The sequence below is a fragment of the Capricornis sumatraensis genome, chromosome 20, assembly GCF_032405125.1.
Source record: "Capricornis sumatraensis isolate serow.1 chromosome 20, serow.2, whole genome shotgun sequence".
In the NCBI taxonomy this organism is placed as follows: domain Eukaryota; kingdom Metazoa; phylum Chordata; class Mammalia; order Artiodactyla; family Bovidae; genus Capricornis; species Capricornis sumatraensis.
This window is the reverse complement of record NC_091088.1, coordinates 21,873,402-21,896,647: the sequence shown is the minus strand read 5'-3', so window position 1 is coordinate 21,896,647 and position 23,246 is coordinate 21,873,402. Positions and strand designations below refer to the sequence as shown.

General features: G+C 37.9%; 1 protein-coding gene across 1 annotated transcript in view; it reads right to left on the bottom strand.

Annotated features, from left to right (window-relative positions):
- The window catches only part of PHKB (phosphorylase kinase regulatory subunit beta), a 195,251-nt gene that overhangs the window by 41,640 nt on the left and 130,365 nt on the right, over positions 1-23,246 (bottom strand). The window contains exons 14-19 of the mRNA XM_068993014.1: positions 10,340-10,395; positions 9,717-9,810; positions 3,942-4,025; positions 3,374-3,478; positions 2,151-2,233; positions 1,863-1,953 (exon numbers count right to left, since the gene is read on the bottom strand). Of these exons, the coding sequence (XP_068849115.1) occupies positions 1,863-1,953; positions 2,151-2,233; positions 3,374-3,478; positions 3,942-4,025; positions 9,717-9,810; positions 10,340-10,395 (513 nt within the window). The remainder of the gene's footprint in view (positions 1-1,862; positions 1,954-2,150; positions 2,234-3,373; positions 3,479-3,941; positions 4,026-9,716; positions 9,811-10,339; positions 10,396-23,246) is intronic.

The window sequence follows — 23,246 nt, the reverse complement described above, 5'->3', positions numbered from 1 at the left end:
TCTGGTTAACACTGTACTCAAGGGTTTAGTGCACAGCAGAGAGCAGAAGATATAAAGATTAAATAATAATTTAAGTGAAAGACTCATAAATGAATTGATTAAAAACTGGAAAGCTGTCATTTATGTCCAAGATGTACATACGAACAAAGGCTTCACTGCTTAGTGATGAGAAGCTGTTATCCATTCCTCCAACTTTCAAAGTGCAGTGTTGCACAAACTCATGGTCTAGCATCTATGCTGTTAGGATTAAGCCACTTGGGTTGCCTATGTGAAAATAATCTGTACTGTTGTAAATATCCTATACAATCTGATAATGTACCATTTCGCTGTCTTCTGAATCTGCATTGGTAGAAAGCAACAACTGAGAGATGTTTCTGATACTGTACAGAACAGTGCAACACCCCTGGCTCCTTAACCCAACCCTGCTCTCAGGACATGGAAGCAAAATGTACATCCTTTAAGCAAAAGGCTAGATGTTTATTTTCTGGGAACCTGAAAAACCCAGAAGAAAAAAACACCCAGATATTGGCACCTGGGGTTTTCCCCAGCAAAAATGGTCCTTGCCACTAGCCCACCTTATGAGTAAATTCACCATGACAATGATCCTTGTTCCCAAACACACAGCTTCCAATAAATTTTTTATTCTTTCACTCTTAAAAATAAAGGGATAGCTGATAAATGACTCCAACATGAAAGACTGAGCCCCCTGAAAACAGAGAAAAGAAACCTGAAAGAGATAATATACAAAGGAAAGATTTCCAAAGCTATCCTGTTAATATTCTTAGAAGGATAAGACAAAATATAATATTCAGAAAAAAAGAGAAAAATAAAAACAAGATAGCTAAAATACAAAAATCAGCAGAGGAGCTACATGCTAAATATCAAGGAAATTGCCCCAGAAAGCATTACACACAAAAAGACAAAAAAAAAAAAAAATAATGGGAAAAGATAAAAACTTAGATAAAAATCAATTGAGTATACAAAACACAAGCAATGGTGAATGAGAATGTAAACATGCCATTTACCAGGTTACTTACATAGGTCCCTCTTTATAAATTTTCCTCTTTCTTACTCAATACTGTGCACCTACCACATAAAAGACTATGAATGATTACAACTTTTTAATGGAAATAAGACATTTAAGCCCATAATGGACTACAATTTGGATAGTTTATGTTAATGGTCATAAAAGGATATTAAAAAAGAAAAGTATCCTCTCTGGACTGAGTGATTCTGCAGAACTTGCCTTTAATGTTCAGTAAGACTTCAAAGCCCAGTGATGTTGAAAGAAAGGAGGCTACTCCAGGCAGAGGAAATGGAGTGAGCAGAAAGGGGCAGAATCTCAAAAAGCTGAGAACACAGTAATTAAGCTGTATTGGCTGAAGCAGAAAGAATGTTTAGCAGGAGATAATTGTAGGCAGAGAGGCTGCTATGGCTCATAGGAACCACAAAGGGATTGTTATTTAGGAGCTGTGAACATAAAGCTGTAAAATCTGAATGGAACAAGCATTATCTCCAGGTTGGTGTCACTGTGGGGTAGGGAAAAGAGCACTGGCCCATGGAGTCAAAGAACCTGAGATTATACAGGTCACTTCACCACTCTGGCCTCCAGCTTCCTCAGATGCAAAAGTGAGGTAAGAGATGACCTTTTAAAGTCTAAAATTCTGATGGGAAACCAGTGCAATTGCTCAAGCATCAGATTGGAAGGATCAGATAAACAGGGTGGTGACAACAGGAATAGGAAGGTAGACAGAGAATAAAACATTCAGACAAAAGCCTTACAAAGAATATAATTAAGAAACATAGTTGATTCTAAGGATTAATTGTGCTGGAAAAAGAAACACTGAAATTCAGAAGACTACCTGTAGACGATCAACATGAACTTTGACTCCTCCAATCATTCCTTTCTTAAAAGCTGCCAGCATATCTAATATGGGATTGAATCGGCTACCTCTGAAAAATATAAACAGATAAAATGTACATATTAACAACAGAATGAGAAATTAATAATCTAAAGTGCCTTTTATATATGCAAACCACTCTGTTACATGCTGAGATGGATATAAAAATGCAAGGAGGCCCTGCTTCCAAAGGGTTCACAGTAATAATGGCAGTGAGATGCATGCACCTCACTTCTTTCATCAACCTACCTTATATTGTCTTCCCGGATGAGAACAAGGAAAAGTGGACGTCCATGCATTTTCCAGTATTGCTTAATAAACTGGAGTGCATTCTATTAAAACATAAGAATGAGGTAGGATGTGACGGCATAGTATCTGAGTTGATCAGGATGCTTAACCATTAGTGGCAAAGAGCCAACAAAACTTACATATCCAGATAATTTCACAAACTCTGGATAAGACTACTTAGGGGTAGAAATGTTCTAATAACACTCAGGTTAAGCTAGAAATCATTTTGACTTTAAACTTTGTTCTTACAAATAATCAGATCACCAGATCACACATGTCTTAAAGTTGCCTTGTTTGCTTTTTTTTTTTTTTTTGAGGCCTAACAAATACAGTTCAAGAGTGGTCTCAGGGAAGGAAAATCAACCCAAGGTTATCATCCAGAAGATTTCATTCTCACTCCACAATTTACATTACAGTAGGTAAAAGAGATTGGGCTGAACTATATATATCATCAAAAACATGAAGAGTTCTTTATTTGACTCAATTTCTATTATCATCATTATCACATCAAACATATACATAACATTTCACTATGTACCAGGCACTATTCTGAGGGCTCTGCATATATTAATTCCTAATCCTCAGGACAGTCCTATTCAGTTACACAGATGAGAAAACAGGAACACAGAGAAGTTAACTAATTTGCCCAAGATTACACAGCTGGTAAACAGTGGAATCAAGTAAATCAAGTAAATCAAGTAAATCTGGCTCCAGACTTCATGCTCTAGGCCATGACTCTAAGCTTCTCTACTCTGCAAATGAAAAAGGGAATGAAGGAGATTTTAACTGACTGGGTATTATGAGTTAGGGGAGGTTTTATTTGAAATTCTTCATAAATAAAATCATTTTGCTAACTCAACTTTGTTCAAAAAGAGACAAATTTACTGTCATATGAACCTGGTTTCCAAAACAGTTCCCCCTCTGCTTTCACAATATATATACATATATATCCTTTTATTCCATTTGTAGAAGATAGAGCAAATAAAGTCATACAATTTTGTATAAAACAGAATACATCTATTATTCTAAGGCTGCAAGTAGTTTAACTCCCCAAAACTATGCAGATGATGTTTAACTTTCATATTTGATACTGTATTAATCCAGTAGCATAGGCCCAGGAGCACTTCATTTAACATACGATAGAATCAGCAGAAACAAAATCATCCCCTTCAATAAAAGGCTACCTTTATGTCATCTATCAGCAGTAAAACATCTTGAGACATGTAGAAATCACTAAGGTCAAAGATGATAGGGTAACAAACCACAGTCTTTCCTAGAATGCGATAAATCTGTAAGTGATAGTAAAAAAAAGTCATATATCCATACATACATATATACGAAACAGACGAAAGGCTAGTCTTAAAATACTAGTCTTGAAAATTAAAACTGATGTTTATTCTGAATAAGCAAATAATCTTATAAAATCTATATAATATCAAGGAATTTTAGTTTCTTAATTGAATCAGTATGCTGATAAAGTAGTTCACCTCTATTGTAATGGAAAAAATCTGAGTAAACACTACTACAATCAGATATCTTACTATGCTTAGAAGTAACAGTGAGATGTGTATTTATTTTTAGAAGAGTTCACGAAAGCATACAAAACTAATTATTTACTTGTAGAAAATAATAATTGAGATAATTAGCACAAGTATGATGAAATGTGCAAATGGATGCACAACAGGTCAAACATCATTCTAGTCTGTGGTATTACAATCTGAAGACTGCTCTATAAGGAAATTTCATGAGCACCTTTGATGTACCAAGGCAGCCAATAGGTCTATCTGGCCTTCCGCAGAGTCCTAATTTTTCATTGATACCCAGATGGAAATAAGCCTGTAAGACACAAATATGTAAATCAGAGCCAGGCAAAAATTAATGCTTTTCGTTTTTTTGCCCCACCTCGACTACTGCCCTGATAATTTCTGATTTTTCCAAAGAGGTCAGGGAAACTTTATTCAACGGACTTGCAGGAAAATAAGACAGCCAATGACACCAACTTGGATTCTGGGGCACTGGGAGATTTGAGAGTGAAACTTTTGAGATCCATTTAGCAATATTCTAAAATTCAGCACTGTTCTTTTATTATCATGTCATAAATTTACAACTTGCTTGGCTCTACCTGATTCACACAAGAACAGAGACAAATGCTTCCTATGTGATAAAACTTTTCACTATTTAAAGGTTAAAAAATCAGGGCCACATAACTTCTACTAGATTTCTATCTTCAATTATTTCCTACCAACAAGAACATATCTTTATTGCTTTTTCTGATTATATGAATTTTATGAAAAATTTAATCCATATCCTACAAGGGAATGGTCCTGTTACTCTCACAACAGGCAACAACTCGTTCACTTTGGTATGTGTTAAAAGGAATGTAATTTATTGTTTGATCCCTAAGAAACACTGGAAGTATAAAATATGGTTACAAATTTTTAACAGTACATAGATAAATATATACCCATATCGTATACACACACACACACACACACGTGCATATATTTACATAAATGGGTTCATATAGTATATAATCTGGTATTCCAGTTTTTTAAAATTAGTATTGTTCTTTTCTACAGAGGAAAAACAGACCTGGAAGGAACTAGATGTTAATCAGTGCCAGAGGATGAGTGCTTTATCCAATTAAGAGGTCTCCTTACAGTATTTAAAATTAACATGGATTCACCTGATGAAGGTAGCTCCCAATTTTTTGTTATTTCAAAACCAATTCAGTAACCACCTTTTGTCAGTGTAGTATTACTTCTGCAGGATAATTTCCCAGACTGGATAGAGTCAAAGAGAATATATATTCTCTTTCATCGTAATGGCAGGTTGGTCACCCTCCAGAAATAATGGACCAATTACATCTACATTAACAGTGCACAGGCCATTTTTGTCATTCTCTTGGGTCACAAGGATATTTCATCTTAGTTTTAAACAACTGTATTCGAATATTTTGTGGTTGACCATTTTCCTATATATTTAATAGCTATTTGTATGTTATATACATTTTTTCCTTTTATCAAATATTTTACTCAATCTGCTCATCTTCAATGTTGTTATGAAATGTGCGAACAACAGCATATTAATGCAAACATCATTTCAGCCTGTGGTATTTCAATCTAAACAATTTTCTGCGAGGAAATTTCACAAGCACCTTTGATGTGCTGGTTGTTTATGCCACCTACAACTAAACTTATTTAAATGTGTCAATCACTTCCTTAATGGCTTTTTGGCACTGGTGTTACTCTAAGATTGGACTTTTCCTTCCAACAGTTGTAAAATGTTCTAATTTTTCTTTTAGTAATTTTATATTTAATCATTAAAAATATTTAAATCTTTAATCTGTCTGGAATTTCTTTTTGTACCTGAAGAGAGGCAGAAATCTAACCTAAATTTTCTTAAATGTAAAATAAAACCAACTGTCTTTACACAATCTACTGACTATGATTTGAACTGATTTCAAGTATCAATCTCAACATATACAAATTTAACACCATCACCAGAGCTCTCTGTTCATTTTGTCATGACGCACACATGAATGTTAGAATTAGGTCTGTCTCTCTCCTTCTGCACTGACTATTCCTAGAGAATAGCATCCCCTGAGTTGGCACTGTGCCTAGCATACAACTGTGCTCAGGAAATACTTGGTGGATGAACGAGAAAGCAAGTTAATGTCCTCTGGAGCCACATGTACTGTGCATATTAATTCTGGAATAGCAGTGGTTTTAGACAAAGCCAACTAGACAGAAAAAGTTCTCCATAAAGCATTTTATTGTATAGGCTGCACTGAAACTGCAATGCACAGCACTAGATGGAGATACCCTTCCTTTGTATTTACCGAGGTAGAAAGGAAATCTTTAAATACTATTCAGTTATATTAAAAGCCGTTTCCTTAACTTCCTGAGCCACAGAAGGTCTATGACAATTAGGTAATCAGATGCAGAATGCTCTCTGTACTACAGGATGCAGATAATACTGTTCCTATGTTATATACATTCACACCACTTAATGTGCTGAAACATACAGTAGGGACAAAACCACCCAGAAGCCCAGAAACACTGCATTCTCTTGGGTTGGCCAAAACTTTTGTTCAATTTTTCTGTAAGATGACTCTAGTAGCACTTAGTTGTCTAACTTCATTCAAAACAATTGTTGGATTGTATTGTGACAGCTGTCATATCAGTGTGCATAAAAAAAAAAAACTTAGCAAACTGGTAGTTTTTGTGTAGCCGTTTTAATACTGAGGACAGAAGAAAAAAATGCAACATTTTCAGCCATTATGCTTTATTATTGCAAGAAAAGTAAAAACACAACCGAAATGCAAGAAAATGTTTGTGCGATGTATAGAGAAGGTGCTGTGATTGAACATGTCAAAAGTGGTTTGTGAAGTTTCACAGTAGAGATTTTCACTGGATGATACGCCATGGTTGGGTAGACCAGTTGAAGTTGATAGCAATCAAACTGAGACATCAACTGAAAACAGTGTTATACCACACAAGAGAGAGCCAACATACTCAAAATATCTCAGTCAAACACTGAAAATCATTTGCATGAGCTTGATTATGTTAATCATTTTGATGTTTGGGTTCCAAAGTTGCTGCTGCTGTTGCTGCTGCTAAGTTGCTTCAGTCGTGTCCGACTCTGCGCGATCCCATAGACGGCAGCCCACCAGGCTCCTCCATCCCTGGGATTCTCCAGGCAAGAACACTGGAGTGGGTTGCCATTTCCTTCTCCAATGCATGAAAGTGAAAAGTGAAAGTGAAGTCTCTCAATCGTGTCCAAATCAGCGACCCCATGGACTGCAGCCTACCAGGCTCCTCCATCCATGGGATTTTCCAGGCAAGAGTACTGGAGTGGGGTGCCATTGCCTTCTCTGTCCATGTAAGTTAAGCAAAAGAAAAATCTTCTTGATTGTGTTTCCATATGTGATTCTCTACTTAAATGTAAAAAAAATGTTCTATTTTTAAAACAAATTGTAACAGGCAATGAAAAGTGTATATAACTGTACAATAATGTGGAAGGAAAAGACTGTGGGGCAAGCAAAATAAAACCAACAACCACACCAAAGGCCAGCCTTCATCCAAAGAAGGTTATGCTGTGTATGTGGTAGGACTGGAAGGGAGTCCTCTATATATATGAGCTCCTTCAGGAAAATAAAATGATTAATTTCAACAAATACTTATCCCAGTAAGACAAACTGAAAGCAGCACTTGACAAAAAGCGTCCAGAATTAGTCAACAGAAAATGCATAATCTTTTATAGGATAATGGAAGACTGCATGCTTTTTTGATGACCAGGTAAAAATTGCTACAACTTGGCTGTGAAGTTATGATTTGCTGTATTTGTGACATTGCACCTTCAGATTTCCATTTATTTTTGTCTTTAAAAATTCTGTTAGTGCAAATAATTCCCATTCCCTGGAAGACTGTAAAATGTACCTGGAAAAGTTCTTTGCTCAAAAAGATAAAAAGTTTTGGGAAGATAGAATTATGAGGTTGCCTGAAAAATGGCAGAGGGTAGTAGAACAAAATGGTGACTACGTTGTTCAATCAAGTTCTTGGTGAAAATGAAAAAACGTGTCTTCTATTTTTACTTAAAAATTCACAGGAACTTTTTGGCCAACCCAATAAATCTTCACTTTGTAACAGAATGCTTGCTACCACATCTGTGATTCCTCAGCACCTTGTACTAACATTTATCATAGTACAATCAAAGTGGATTGTCATTAACAATTTTTTTTTCTGTCATCTCACGAGATTCAGAGGTCACTGACTGAGAACACAGGCAGGGTCATTTTGTCTACGTGCCCCATATAGTGCTCTGCACAGAGCAGGTGTTGCTGATGAAGGAATAAAATGCCACTATCACGTCATCTAAAGGAGATCAGTCCTGGCTGTTCCTTGGAAGGACCGATGCTAAAGCTGAAACTCCAATACTTTGTCCACCTCATGCGAAGAGTTGACTCATTGGAAAAGACTGATGCTGGGAGGGATTGGAGGCAGGAGGAGAAGGGGATGACAGAGGATGAGATGGCTGGATGGCATCAGATGGACATGAGTTTGGGTGAACTCCAGGAGTTGTTGATGGACAGGAAGGCCTGGCATGCTGCAATTCATGGGGTCGCAAAGAGTTGGACATGACTGAGCAACTGAACTGAACTGAGAGCCATGCTGGTCTTTTAAATCTTGCCTGCATGTTGTCTGGTAGAGTACAGACTCTAACGGAAAGAGTTGTTGATATAAATTAGGCCTGAAAAAACAGATTCAGGTTAATTTGCTTTGAAAGCATGTTTACCAAAGAATAATAACCTTTGTTATCATTCTCTGGAGCCTTCAGTGAGAGACCTTAAAAGTGTATCAGCAAATACAGCCTGTACCTAATGATAAATGCACAGTGTTATAGCCTTGGATTTTCAGACCTTCCATGCTGCCTCCTCTCCTTACCTAGGGGATCCTTACTTCCCTCTTGGACTCATTTAGCCTTTTCCATGAAACCCAGCTTTCCACCATTTACTTCTTAGTGTGATTTTAAAGTGTTACCTCCTCTAGGGTTCCTTGCATTTTCAGCCATATCTCTTTAATTAGGGCAGAAAAATTTTAAATTTGTTAAGGACTTTTGAAGAGCTGGTGCTCTGGGTTACCTCTGGTTTTGTGGCTAATAGGTAAGGTCCAGTCTGATTAGCAACAACACTGGGGCCTTGCATTTTCCCTGCAATGTCCACCTCACTTCTCTAAGCTTTTATTCTTTTTGTAAAGTCAAGGCTTTAATCAAAAACATTTACATCAACTTTACTGACTTTACCTGAAAGGAACCAAACACTTCCACCAAACACTGTGGAAATTTTCCTGTATTGCTTTTAACAATTACCAAATAAAAACAGGTTTATTAAATAATTAGTGGAGATCAACAATTTCCTGCCCCTAATGAGCAGGAATATTTCTAAACTCAGGCACTCCTGGATACATCTGTAGAGCAGTGCATGCAAAAGGCCTCAAAAGTCACCACTTTTAATTCAATCCAATAGGTATGTAACTGTATCAAAGATAAATTCAGTTGTCACTTTACAATTATACTGAGAACCAGCAAACCAAACAAGACAGGAATCACTTCAGACTTCAAAGAATAAGGCAAGAGAAAAAGGGCAGTAGTTATTACCAACAATATTTAGGTGAGAACATTTCTTTAATAGTTAAAGGGGAAATCAATCAAATGTAAAGGTTAATTTGATACACCACTACTAATATTAAGGCTAATTTGTTATTTAATTGGTCAGTCCAGGTTAGTAACAACACTTTAGCAAGGAGCGGAAGCTAACAAGACCTATGAATATAATGCACACACACAATGCAGTTGACTTTTAGTAACAATGTTTGATAAAGTGGGTCTCTCAACTTAATCAAAGACTTATGGATCAATGACCTTATTTAGAATTGGATTTTAGCTATGCTTCTTAACTATAAACTAAGTAATCATCATGCTCTAGTACCTCCACAAAGGAGACAGTAAAGAAACAGCATCACTTACTTTCACCAGCTCCTGCTGGGCCCAGATCTGAATGGGTTCCACCTGTTGAGGGGTTTGAGTCTGAATACCATATGTGTTGAGGAAAACCTGAAGGCTAGAAAACAAAAGGAAAAAAAGATATTGCATTTATTAAAAACCATGATGAAGGGGGAGGAGAAAAGGTGAGAGACTGTGCTAGCTGGGAATGTATTATCATTTGTTAAATATCAGCAATATGTCATCTGCACTGAAATCCACAGGCCCTCTTTTGGCAGCGGGGGGGTGGGGGGGGGTGGTTTCTTCACAGAGCATCAGATGTGAGCTCTGGGGGCTGGCAGTAAGGTAAGTACTAACTTAGGGGATGATCCCCATAATCTGTTCGCATTAATTTCTCAAAACTACATGCTGGGCAACACTGGTACAGGCCACAGACTGTAATATTTGCATCAACTAAAACAAAATTGTTTTTAAACATGAAAATAATGTTGTTCTGACACTTAAAGTGACATTAGTGACATCCTGGAAACCCTGTCAAGGGGTCTATGAAACTAATTTCTACCACCATACACAATATTATAAGCCTAAAGCAATCAACCTCCTTCCCTCTCTGTCAAAAGAACATACCACCCATCTGGGTTTCATACCGTTGGCTTTCTGCTATGAGTGCTACATAAACAACCAAATCATTTTCCAGTGGACCCTGTAATACAGAATAAGAGGGGGGAACATGTTAAAAGATCTGATCATCACTGACAATAAGGAGAACCAAGGACAACATTAACCATCTCTAAGCAGTTCATTAAAATGATGGACACCAGCTGGCTCTAAGCAGTCCCCTCTCCTTCCTTTCTCTCCATTTGCTTACTAATCAGTTTGATGGTGTAGACAGAGTAATGGGATACCAAGGAATGGAAAGCCATAAATCTCACCGCTGCCAGAGGGCCAGAGGGGCTAGACTTTCAGGGCTATTTTGAATGATGCATAAGAGTAGTTTAGGAACTGAGAGTCATTTTCCATCATTTAACTATGAAAGGAAGAGTAGGAACTAAAAATAAAAACCCAACTTACATACTCTCTAAAAAGGGACTGTGAGTTAAAATAGTTCATTCCACATCTTCGCTGCAAAAAGCTTTCCCCTTTTTTGTTAGCCAGTTTTACTTGGGCACCTTATACATCAAAATAGCCTTATTCTAATATACAGCTCCTACAGTAGAGAATGAACTACCCAGCTGACTATATAATTAACACTGTGTTTGTTAAATACAAGCTGTTGGGCTTAATAGTTCTAATCAAACATAGTGTTGGACATTTACTATTCTTTTTGGTGTGGAAAAGATTCACTGTAGCATATATTATGCATTGTTAAAATGAACCCAATTTTAAACTTGTATATAATTAACATAAAGAAGCACCAATAAACTACAGTATTAGGAGGCTCCAAAAATACTGATCAAACATAATTTCTTTATAGTAATGAATCCAACATTCCCAACAGTATGCTGTAAAATGTTTGATTTACCATCAGTCAGCTCCTCTCTATGGTATTCAATATGCCACTAGAATTTATGTATGATAGAATGCAAGAAACACCAGCATACATATATCAGCAGTAAATAACATACAGTAGAAGGATGGTTCTCAGAATCATCATGAAAATGCTATTTCAGGAAGTCCTCAATGTGATTTAAAAGAACAGATGAGAGAAAATATGATGGAACAACCACACAAAAATAAATACACATTAAAAATGCTATAAATTCTATTTTTATTTGATAAAAACTTTAAAAGTTGATGTTACTCAAAAAGATGAGAAAAAGTAATTATTCAGAGTCTCAGGATTTCTAACAAATGAAAACATTAAAATTTATTTTTCTTGGATGAAATTTATTCATCAAAAGGAGAAGTAACCTTACGGTGGGCCATTATCTTGAGGACAATTAGAGTTTTTAAATAAAAAGCAAGTGAATACATCTATTAGAATACAGACATTATTCCAATGTAAAAAAGGTAGCTTGTAGATCCTAATAAGTGAATCAGTATATTCTTTTCGAATCACAGACCCGTTTAGGACAATATTATTTCTATTTGCATGACAGAGCACTCAGATCTAAAATGCCTACTACAACATATTGAATCAGAGTAAGCATCTGGTTAGGGGACTTTTTGACAACTGAAGAACACTTCTATTGTGAAAACAGCATTTCAGAAACTTCCAATTCACAAACCATCTACCATAATGAGCTTAGGTTTTTAACCCTAGCCCAAGTAGGACCCTTCACCCATTTCTTTTCACAGAAAAAAATTTGCATGGCCAGTCCCACCACACCAATTCTCTTCCTTTCAGTGACAAAGTTGGAACTACTTTTCTCTGTATTTTCGTAATTTTCTTCAAATCACCAAAATTGTTGTCTAAACCTGAAGTCTCTCTGAAAATTTCCTAACAGTAATTAACACATTCTATTTCTGAATGGTATTATTCTTCATAATATTATAATACTTTCTGCTTTTAGGTTCACAAAGTATGTAAGAATATGTGCACACACACACACACACACACACACACACACACACGTAACATATTTGAAGGGCTCCAAGGTGGCACAGAGGTAAAGAATCTATCTGCCACAGAGTAGGAAATAGCAACCCATTTCAGGATTCCTACCTGGACAATTCTATGCACAGGAGAACCTGGCGGGCTACAGTCCACAGTGTCGCAGAGTCGGACACGACTGTGCAACTCAGCATCCACATATACATACTCAGTGACTCCTCTCTCATAGAATATACAATGTCCTAAAGTGATGGTTACTGTTGCCATTGTTACTTTTCAATCCTGAATGTTGCTATAGAAATGGAGAGAGATGGGACTACTTCCTAGTGGTCCAGTGGTTGAGAATCTGCCTTCTAATGCAGGAGATGTGGGTTTGATCCCTGGTTAGGATCTATTAATAAGATCCTACATGGTACAGAGCAACTAAGCCCAAACAAGCCAGTTAGTGAGCCTGAGCAACTAAGACCTGATGCAGCCAAAAATAATAATAATTATTATTATTTAAAAAATGAAAAGAGAATATTAAGGTATTTTATCAATTAAGATATTTTATAAGGGAAGGGTTACAGGATTTTGGTGACCAAATTGGTGCAAATCAGACGCTCTCTCCCTCTTCAACCATCATCCTCCACATGCATACACACAGACACCCTGTTTAAAACTCTCCACTGAATTCCCATTGTTCACAGAATAAGAACCAAGCTGCTTACAACAGCCTACAAGTCCTTACATAATCTAGCTCCAGCCTACTATTTTCTCATTCTCTTCTCTTCTTCACCACATTTTGGCCACACTGGGGTCTCTCTGTCCCTTGAACATGCCAACTATGTTCCTATCACAGGGCCTCCGCTCTTGTTGCACTCTTGCTTGGAATGTTTTCCCTTTAGATTGTTGCATGAGGTCCTCTTGTTATGCAGGTCTCAGGTATCATCCCTTCCTTAGAAAGGTCTTCATGTTCTACCATGGCAGCCCTCCTCTATTACTTTACTTTATTTGTCTGCTTTACAGTACTTGTCATTTCTAGAAATTACTTGATTTTATTTACTTATATATTCACTGTTATTCATCCTTACCAGAAAACAATTCCCTGACGACAGGCAACTTGATCTATCTTGTCTATCGCTATGGCCCCAGTGCCAAGAAAAAATGCCTGCCACACAGTAGGTGCTTACTATCTGAGGAATGACTGCCCAGGCAAGTTTCTCTATGTTCTTCTGTGTTTATGTAAAATAAAAAATGGGAATAATGGTATGTAGGAGGCCTAACATAAAGGCAGAGGATCGAACAAAAGAGGGCCAATAGAAATATTTACAAACTTTGACCTGCTAAACAAATGATATTTATACTATTATTTGCAGTATGACTGTATCAATTAACCTTGCTAAGCTTCAGTTTCCTCACTGGTAAATTGGGATAATAAAAGTATCTGCATGTACATCTCTCTAGATTCTAGTTTTCAAATTACCCAAATCAGGTCAAAGTAACAAGGCTAGTTTTCAGCTAGGAGTAATAAATAAAATAGTAAAATACAGCTTTCAAAGGGTATATAGAGAAACTTAAATGTGAATGTACCCTAATGGCTTCCCTTCCCCTCTTCTTTTTCAAATTTAATAATTAATTAATATAATTCAATTATTTGGATCATAGAAAAAATAAGAGAATTCCAAAAAAAATCTACTTCTGCTTCACTGACTACACTAAAGCCTTTGACCACGTGGATCACAACAAACTGTGGAAAATTCTTAAAGACATGGGAATATCAGACCACCTTACCTGTCTCCTGAGAAATCTGTATGCAGGTCAAGAAGCAACAGTTAGAACTGGACATGGAACAATGACTGGTTCCAAACTGGGAAAGGAGTATGTCAAGGTTGTATATTGTCACCGGGTTATTTAACTTATATGCAGAGTACATCATGCGAGATGCTGGCCTGGATGAAGCACAAGCTGGAATCAAGACTGCCAGGAGAAATATCAATAACCTCAGATATGCAGATGATACCACCCTTATGGCAAAGAGTGAAGAAGAACTAAAGAGCCTCTTGTGGAAAGTAAAAGAGGGGAGTGAAAAAGCTGGCTTAAAACTAAACATTCAAAATCATCGCATCCAGTCCCATCAGTTCAGTTCAGTTCAGTCGCTCAGTCAAGTCTGACTCTTTGTGACCCCATGAACCGCAGCACGCCAGGCCTCCCTGTCCATCATCAACTCCTGGAGTCTACCCAAACTCACGTCCATTGAGTCGGTGATGCCATCCAACCATCTCCTCCTCTGTCGTCCCCTTCTCCTCCTGCCCTCAATCTTTCCCAGCATCAGGGTCTTTTCAAATGAGTCAGCTCTTCGCATCAGGTGGCCAAAGTATTGGAGTTTCAGCTTCAACATCAGTCCTTCCAATGAACAGCCAGGACTGATCTTCTTTAGGATGGACTGGTTGGATCTCCTGGCAGTCCAAGGGACTCTCAAGTCTTCTCCAATACAACAGTTCAAAAGCATCAATTCTTCAGTGCTCAGCCTTCTTTATAGTCCAACTCTCACATCTATACATGACCACTGGAAAAACCATAGCCTTGACTAGACAGACCTTTGTTGACAAAGTAATGTCTCTGCTTTTTAATATGCTGTCTAGGTTGGTCATAACTTTCCTTCCAAGGAGTAAGCATCTTTTAAATTTCATGGCTGCAGTCACCATCTGCAGTGACTTTGGAGCCCCCCAAAATAGTCAGCCAGTGTTTCCACTGTTTCCCCATCTATTTGCCATGAAGTGATGGGACTGGATGCCATGATCTTCGTTTTCTGAATGTTGAGCTTTAAGCCAGCTTTTTCACTCTCCTCTTTCACTTTCAAGAGGCTCTTTAGTTCTTCTTCACTTTTTGCCATAAGGGTGGTGTTATCTGCATATCTGAGGTTATTGATATTTCTCCCGGAAAACTTAATTCCAGCTTGGGCTTCTTTCAGCCCAGAGTTTCTCATGATGTACTCTGCATATAAGTTAAATAAGCAGGGTGACAATATACAGCCTTGATGTATTCCTTTTCCTATTTGGAACCAGTCTGTTGTTCCATGTCCAGTTCTAACTGTTGCTTCCTGACCTGCATACAGGTTTCTCAAAGGTGGGTCAGGTGGTCTGGTATTACCATCAGTTTCAGAATTTCCCACAGTTTATTGTGATCCACACAGTCAAAGGCTTTGGCATAGTCAATAAAGTAGAAATACATGTTTTTCTAGAACTCTCTTGCCGATCACATCACTTCATGGCAAATAGATGGGGCAACAATGGAAAGAGTGACAGGCTTTATTTTCTTGGTCTACAAAATCATTGTGGACGGTGACTGCACCCATGAAATTAAAAGACGCTTGCTCCTTGGAAGAAAAGCTATGACCAACCTAGACAGTGTATTAAAAAGCAGAGACATTAATTTGTCAACAAAGATCAATCTAGTCAAAGCTATGGTTTTTTCCAGTAGTTATGCATGGATGTGAGAGCTGGACAATAAAGAAGGCTGAGTGCCAAAGAACTGATGCTTTTGAACTGTGATGTTGGAGAAGACTCTTGCGGGTCCTCTGGACTGCAAGGAGATCAAACCAGTCAATCCTAAAGGAAATCAGCCCTGAATATTCATTGGCAGGACGGATGCTAAAGCTGAAACTCCAATACTTTGGCCACCTGATGCAAAGAGCTGACTCATTAGAAAAGACCCTGATGCTGAGAAAGACTAAAGGCCAGAGGAGAAGCACACAACATTGGACAAGATGATTGGATGGCTTCATCGACTCAATGAACATAAGTTTGAGTAAGCTCTGGAAGACGGTGAAGGACAGGGAAACCTAGTGTGCTGTAGTCCATGGGGTTGAGAAGAGTTGGATACAACTGAATGGCTGAACAACAACAACAAGTGGTTAAAAATTTTAAACTTATGAAGAAATTTTCAGTGAAATCTCTCTTCTGCCTGTGGCCCATACATCCATCCCACTATTCACCAACCAGGCAACTGCTAGCTTACTTAAGCCTCTTTTCAGAGTTTCCTTTTGCCTATAAAAGCAGATAATCTATAATCTTACTTTGTCACATTATGGACAGAAGGTAGAATTCTATAAGCACTTTTTTCCACTTAATTACATATCATGGTATTCTTTTTATATATTAGTACACAGAATATGCCCTCATTTTTTTGCTGTAACTGCTTAGCATACCCTTATTTTGTATATGTACTGTACTTATTAACGTTACTTTTTCACATCTTTTGTCATTTAAGGCTAGTCATCCTTTTGTACTGAAATCTCTGGAGATGGTTATAGTTAAAGAGTGGACCATAAAACTCAGGTTTTACTTTTGCTTATAAAAGCAGAACAACGCAACCAAAGTCATTCAGAAGCTTTACTGCCACTGGATCAAGTGGGGCAAGAGAAGACTATTAGCAAAGATCAGTAGGATTGGATTTTAGGAGCAGGCAGTGGGAAAAATGTGAGTCTTTTCTAGGATAATGGCACAGAAAGATGTATAGATTCTACTTACATCTGATTCATGGAAATAGCATGACAGCCTATTAACAAGAATTACATTATTTTGTTGATTACATTTGTTTTGTAGTCTAGTTTAGAAAGTCAAGGAATTATAACTCAAGAGTCTGCTGTATGCACTATCACAAAAACTTCAATTTTTAAAGATGAGAAAACTGAGGTGAAGAGAGGTGAAATATGTCAAAGGTCATCCATCTAGTCAGGCAGAGCTTATACCTGACTGCAGATATGTCTAAGTCTAAAGTCAGTGTGGTGCATGTCAGGCATGTATTATGTGCTGCTTGCAGCTGTGGTTTGTATTAGTCAGGGTTCTCCAGGGAAACAGCCAACAGAGTGCATGTATGTGTGTTTGTATGTGTGTGTAAAGAGCAGGGATTTAATGTAAAGAACTGGTTCAGGCAAAGACTGTCTGTGTGTGTGTGTGTGTGTAAAGAGAAGAAAGAGATTTACTGTAAAGAATTGGCTCAGGCAATTAAGGAGTCTGGCAAGTCCAACAATCTGCCAGGTGAGTGGGCAAACTGGTTAAACCCATGAAAGTGATGGTGTAGTTCTAGTCAAAGGCCAGGAGGCTTAAATACGCCGTTCTAATCTAAAGGCAGGAAAAAAGCCAATATTTCAGTTTGAAGGCCATGAGACAGGGAGAATCCCTCATACTTGGGGGAAGGTAAGAGACGTGGTTCTCTTCAGGCCTTCAGGGATGAGGCCCACCCACATTACGGACTGCAATCTGACCTGCTCACTCTACTGATCTAAATGTTAATCTCATCAAAAACATCTTAACTCTTATCCAGAATGTTTGACCAAATATGTGAGCACTTCATGTCACATCCAGGGTGACACATAAAATTATCCATCACATAGTTGTAGGAATGTCTTACAATCATGAGGAGCAATTGTTGTTTTTCAGTCGCTCAGTTCTGTCTGATGCTTTGTGACCCTGTGGACTGCAGCATGCCAGGCTTCCCTGTCCTTCACCATCTCCTGGAGGTTGTTCAAAATCATGTCCGCTCATGTCGATCACTCATGTCCAGATGGTGATGCCATACAACCATCTCATCCAATGTCATCCCCTTCTCCTCCTGCCTTCAATCTTCCTCAGCATCAGAGTTTTTTCCAATAAGTCAGCTTTTTGCATCAGGTGGCTAAAGGAGCTTCAGCATCGGTCCTTTCAATGAATATTCAGGGCTGATTTCTTTCAGGATTGACTGGTTTGATCTCCTTGCAGTCCAAGGGACTCTCAAGAGTCTTTTCCAACACCACAGTTCAAAAGCATCAATTCTATGGCACTCAACTTTCTTTTATGGTCCAACTCTAACACCTATATATGACTATTGGAAAAATCATAGCTTTGACTCTATGGATCTCTGTGAGCAAAGTAAGACTCTGCTTTCTAATATACTGTCTAGGTTGGTCATAGCTTTTCTTTCAGGGAGCAAGTGTCTTTTAATTTCATGGCTGCAGTCACTGTCTGCAATGATTATGGAGCCCAAGAAGATAAAGCCTGTCACTTTTTCCACTGTTTCCCCATCTATTTGCCATGAAGTGATGGGACCAGACACCATGATCTTCATTTTCTGAGTGTTGAGTTTTAAGCCAGCTTTTTCACCCTTCTCTTTCATTTTCATCAAGAAGCTCTTTAGTTCCTCTCTGCTTTCTGCTATAAGGGTGGTGCCATTTGGACATCTGAGGTTATTAATATTTCTCCTGGCAATCTTGTTCGCAGCTTGTGCTTCATCCAGCCCAGCATGTCTCATGATGTACTCTGCATATAAGTTGAATAAGCAGTGTGACAATATACAGCCTTGACTACTCCTTACCCAATCTGCAAACAGTCTGTTGTTCCATATCCAGTTCTAACTTGTATCTTGACCTGCATACAGGTTTCTCAGGAGGCAGGTATGGTGGTCTTGTATTCCCATGTCTTTTCGGAGAAGGCCATGACACTACATTCCAGTACTCTTGCCTGGAAAATCCCATGGATGGAAGAGCCTGCTAGGCTGCGGTCCGTGGGGTCGCTAAGAGTCGGACACGACAAAGAGGCTTAACTTTCACTTTTCACTTTTATGCACTGGAGAAGGAAATGCCAACCCACTTCAGTGTTCTTTCCTGGAGAGTCCCAGGGATGGCGGAGCCTGGTGGGCTGCCGTCTATGGGGTCACACAGAGTCAGACACGACTGAAATGACTTAGCAGCAGTAGCAGCAAGAATTTCCAGTCTGTTGAGATCCACACAGTCAAAGGCTTTAGCATAGTCAATGAAACAGAAGTAGATGTGTTTTTGGAATTCCCTTTCATTTCCTATGATCCAACGGATATTAGCAATTTGATCTCTCGTTCCTCTGCCTTTTCTAAATCCAACTGTACATCTGGAAGTTCTTAGTTCACATACTGTTGAAGCCTAGCTTGGAGGACTTTGCTATCATGTGAAGTGAGGGCAATTGTGCTGTGGTTTGAACATTCTTTGCCCTTCTATGGGACTGGAATGAAAACTGACCTTTTCCAGTCCTGCGGCCATTGCTGAGTTTTCCAACTTTGCTGGCATATTGAGTGCAGCACTTTAAACAGCATCATCTTTTAGGATTTGAAATAGCTCTGCTGGAAGGGATTAGATCTGATAGACAGAGTGCCTGAAGAACTATGGATGGAGGTTTGTAACCTTGTACAGGAGGCAGTGATAAAAACCATCCCCAAGAAAAAGAAAAGCAATAAGACAAAATGGTTGTCTGAGGAGGCCTTACAAATGACTGAGAAAAGAAGAAAAGTGAAAGGCAAAGGAGAAAAGGAAAGATATACCTATCTGAATGCAGAGTTCCAAAGAATAACAAGGAGGGATAAGAAAGCCTTCCTAAGTGAACAATGCAAAGACATAAAGGAAAACAATAGAATGGAAAAGACTATAGATCTCTTTAAGTAAATAAATTAGAGATACCAAGGGAACATTTCATGCAAAGATGGGCACAATAAAACACAGAAATGGCATGGACCTAACAGAAGCAGAAGAGATTAAGAAGAGGTGGCAAGAATACACAGAAGAACTATACAAAAAATTTCCTAATGATGTGGATAACCATGATGTTGTGATCCCTCACTTAGAGCCAGACATCCTGGAATGTTAAGTCAAGTGGGCCTTAGGAAGCATTACTATGAACAGGGAGCAGAGGCGTGAGCAAAAGCTTTTGTGTTCTACCAAGAGTCACTCTACATTCTCTTGAAATCAGGTTTGAAGAAAATTAAACTCCAAGTGGTGTGTACAAAACACCTATTTTCTTATCTCCTTTTTGATAGAATTTATTTCTTAAATTCTTGGCAATTAAGTTTCTTCTATTAAATAATGTATACAGCATGTAAAAAACATGATTCTTATTTTTGCAACATTGTATTAAGCCCTGGTCTAAGCAGATTTATTTTTAACATGCTCTATGCTGCATAAAACAATATACTGTGGCTGGCTTGAATGGATCTTTTACTAAAAGAAGAGCATAGGAGGAGGGAGAGAAGAAAAGAATAAAAGAAGCCAACAAATAAACAGGTCACACCCCACACAAGCTGGTCTTGCTCAAGGGCAGTGCATTTGAAACATTCTCTGCCTCTGCTGCTGGGGCCTTACAGAAACTTATTTACGCTCATTAGCCTTCATCAGTAGGTCCTGCCAACATCCAGCATTGTTTCATTACACTCATTTTTCAGCAAAACCTCATTAGCTGAAGAAACCAGGCAGACACTTTATATTAATACATCTCAATTTCAACTGGAGACACCATAGTCATAGTAGTTTTTCTACAAGAGCCAAGTAATAGGCTACAGCAGATTGAACACAAGGCATATCCTGACTCCAACACCCTGGCATCTTGTTCTGACATTTTCAACCAAGCCAAAGTAGCTACATGGAGAAAATTAATAGGGAAGCAGAGGAAAGTCAAGTAGAAATACCTGACAAATAACAACAATAAGCACAGTTAAAAAGCTAAACCTAGCTTAAGAGTGAAGCTGGTCAGGGATAAAATGGCCCTTTAGGACCCTTGTATTTATACACTGAATTAGTGATCATACTAGCTTTTAAGAGGAAAATACATGAATATTAAAAAGTATTCCCAAACCTCAGACATATAGTTTCAAATATCTGAATGAATAAATCAGGCGATGTTTTTGGAAAGCAGTCCTTTCAGGGACTGCAATTATCTTGGAAGAGAATACTAATCATCACTTTGTCACAACAAATTGATTTGTAAAACTGTTTTCACTCCATTCTAAGCACATGCTGTAACTGGATTCTTCTGTATTTTTATCTTAAAGAAATGACCAGGCTAAAGGTCTTGTCTATTTTCTGGAAATAATGCTAAAATGACTACATGGGCCCAGGTGGAGAAACTCTGACTTGTGGTGTTCACATACTAGAGAACTGCCAATGCACAACTCCAAGTAGGAGTGGAAATGAACAGACAGGCCACATGGACCTTCAGTACAATGTGAAAACCACCTAAGAAGAGAGGCTTTGAACTGTAAAAAGTATAAAACCTGTGCTACTTTCTCTTTCAGCACTAGATGCTCTTCCCAAAGACAAAAAGACTGGGCTAATTAAACAGAGAAAGGAGAACCTGTGATAAGTTTTATGGCTGCTGGGTTAGAGATCAAACAGTTACACAGAGGAATCCAGCAAGCTCTAGAATCCCATGAGCTTTTAACTGTATAGAGCCATTTTCACTGGTTGAGGCCAGATTATTTCTAGAGTGGATTTTCACTGAGGACCAGACTGCCGAGGACACATGCTACCACTGCTCTCAACAGATTAAACCTAAATGTCTTCCATATTGATGAGATCACAACTCAACAAGTCTGTGTACTACAAATTCTCCTGCCTTAGACGGTTTATTTACCTGTTCATTCATCCAGGTATCCTGGTAGGCACCAGGGATGGCAGAAAGCCTGATGCAACGTTATTCCTGTTCTTTAGGAACTCACCATATAACAGAGAAGGCAAATAGGGAGTTTAGCAGAACAGTAAATATAATGCTATTAACCAGTGCTTTGAAGGCAAGGGAGGGAGTAGCTAATTTAGTCTCAGAGAATGGAGGAGGACTTTATAGAAAAAGGTATCTAAGCTGTAAGAATAAAATGGATAAATGTAAAGGGTGATACAATATAGTAACTGGAGATAGGCCTACTTTAGATTGATGGTCAGAAAATAATTCTCCTGGAGGATGTCATTAAATCTGAGACTGGATTCAACAGCAAAAGGAACAAGATCTGGTAACAAATACTCAAGCAGCATGAACAGCAAAGGCCCTGAGAAGAAAAGACTTGAAGTGTTTGAGGAACTAAGAGGAAACTAGTATATTTGGAGCATAACAGGCAAGCAAAAGAAAAAGGAATGAAGGTGGAGTTAAGGCCCAAAAGGGACTTCTAAGTGGAATGAAAAGCCACTAAAAGAGTTTCAAACAACAAAAAGACTCAATGTAATTTACATTTTTAGAACAACAGTAATACATACATATATAGTGCCTACTGTAGGTCAGCTTCTGCCCAAGCATTTTATCTATATTAACGTACATTATAATGGCTACTATATAGACATGGTTTGCAGAAGGGAGAGTGGGCACAAGGAGATTCATCGAGGGCTGCAGCTGAAAGATCAGAGTGGTTGGAAAACAAGTGAAAAGATTTCAGAAATATTCAGGACATAGACTTGACAGGACTGGACTGGGAGGGGGAGAAGCAGTGACACAGATAGGTACAGAGCAATCAAAAATTACTTCTAAGCTTTTACAAAGTTCAAAGAAGGGAGTGTTCAATGGTGTTGAATGTCTGAGGACAATGATACTAAAATCTGAAAAGAGATCAATGGATTTTTCAGTTAGGAGTTTATGAGTAACCTTCTGCATGTGATTTTAGTAGATCAATGGTATAAGCAGTCAGACTGCATATAGGTAGTGATTGGAAGCTGAAGAAATGGAGATCATACAAATATTTTTCTAAGATGTTTGAAAGAAAGAAAGAAGAGAACATGACAGAGGGGCACAATTGAGGATTTTTTTTTTTTTTTTAAGATCAGGGATGATTAAACATCTCTATAGTTAGGTGAGTTATTACCTGCAATACAAAAGAAAAGATCTATTCATTACTAGAGGCATCTCAACATTACTAGAATACATCAATCTAGTTTTTTCTTATTGAAGTATAGCTGAATTACAATATTATATTAGTTTCAAGTTTACAACACAGTGATTCAAAATTTTTATAGATTATACTGCATTTAAAGTTATAAGATATTGGCTATATTCCCTGTGAAGTACAATATATCCTTATAGTTATTTATTTTATACATAGTAGTTTGTATCTCTTAATGCCCTATCTCTGTTAGCCTAGTTTTAATCTTTATTATCACAGACACTCCTGAGAATTTAAGTCTTTCTCCTACTTTTAACAATTTTTATGCAGTTGCAAGGAAGGGCTCATGGTTGGCTACACATAATTATTTCTTCATTGCC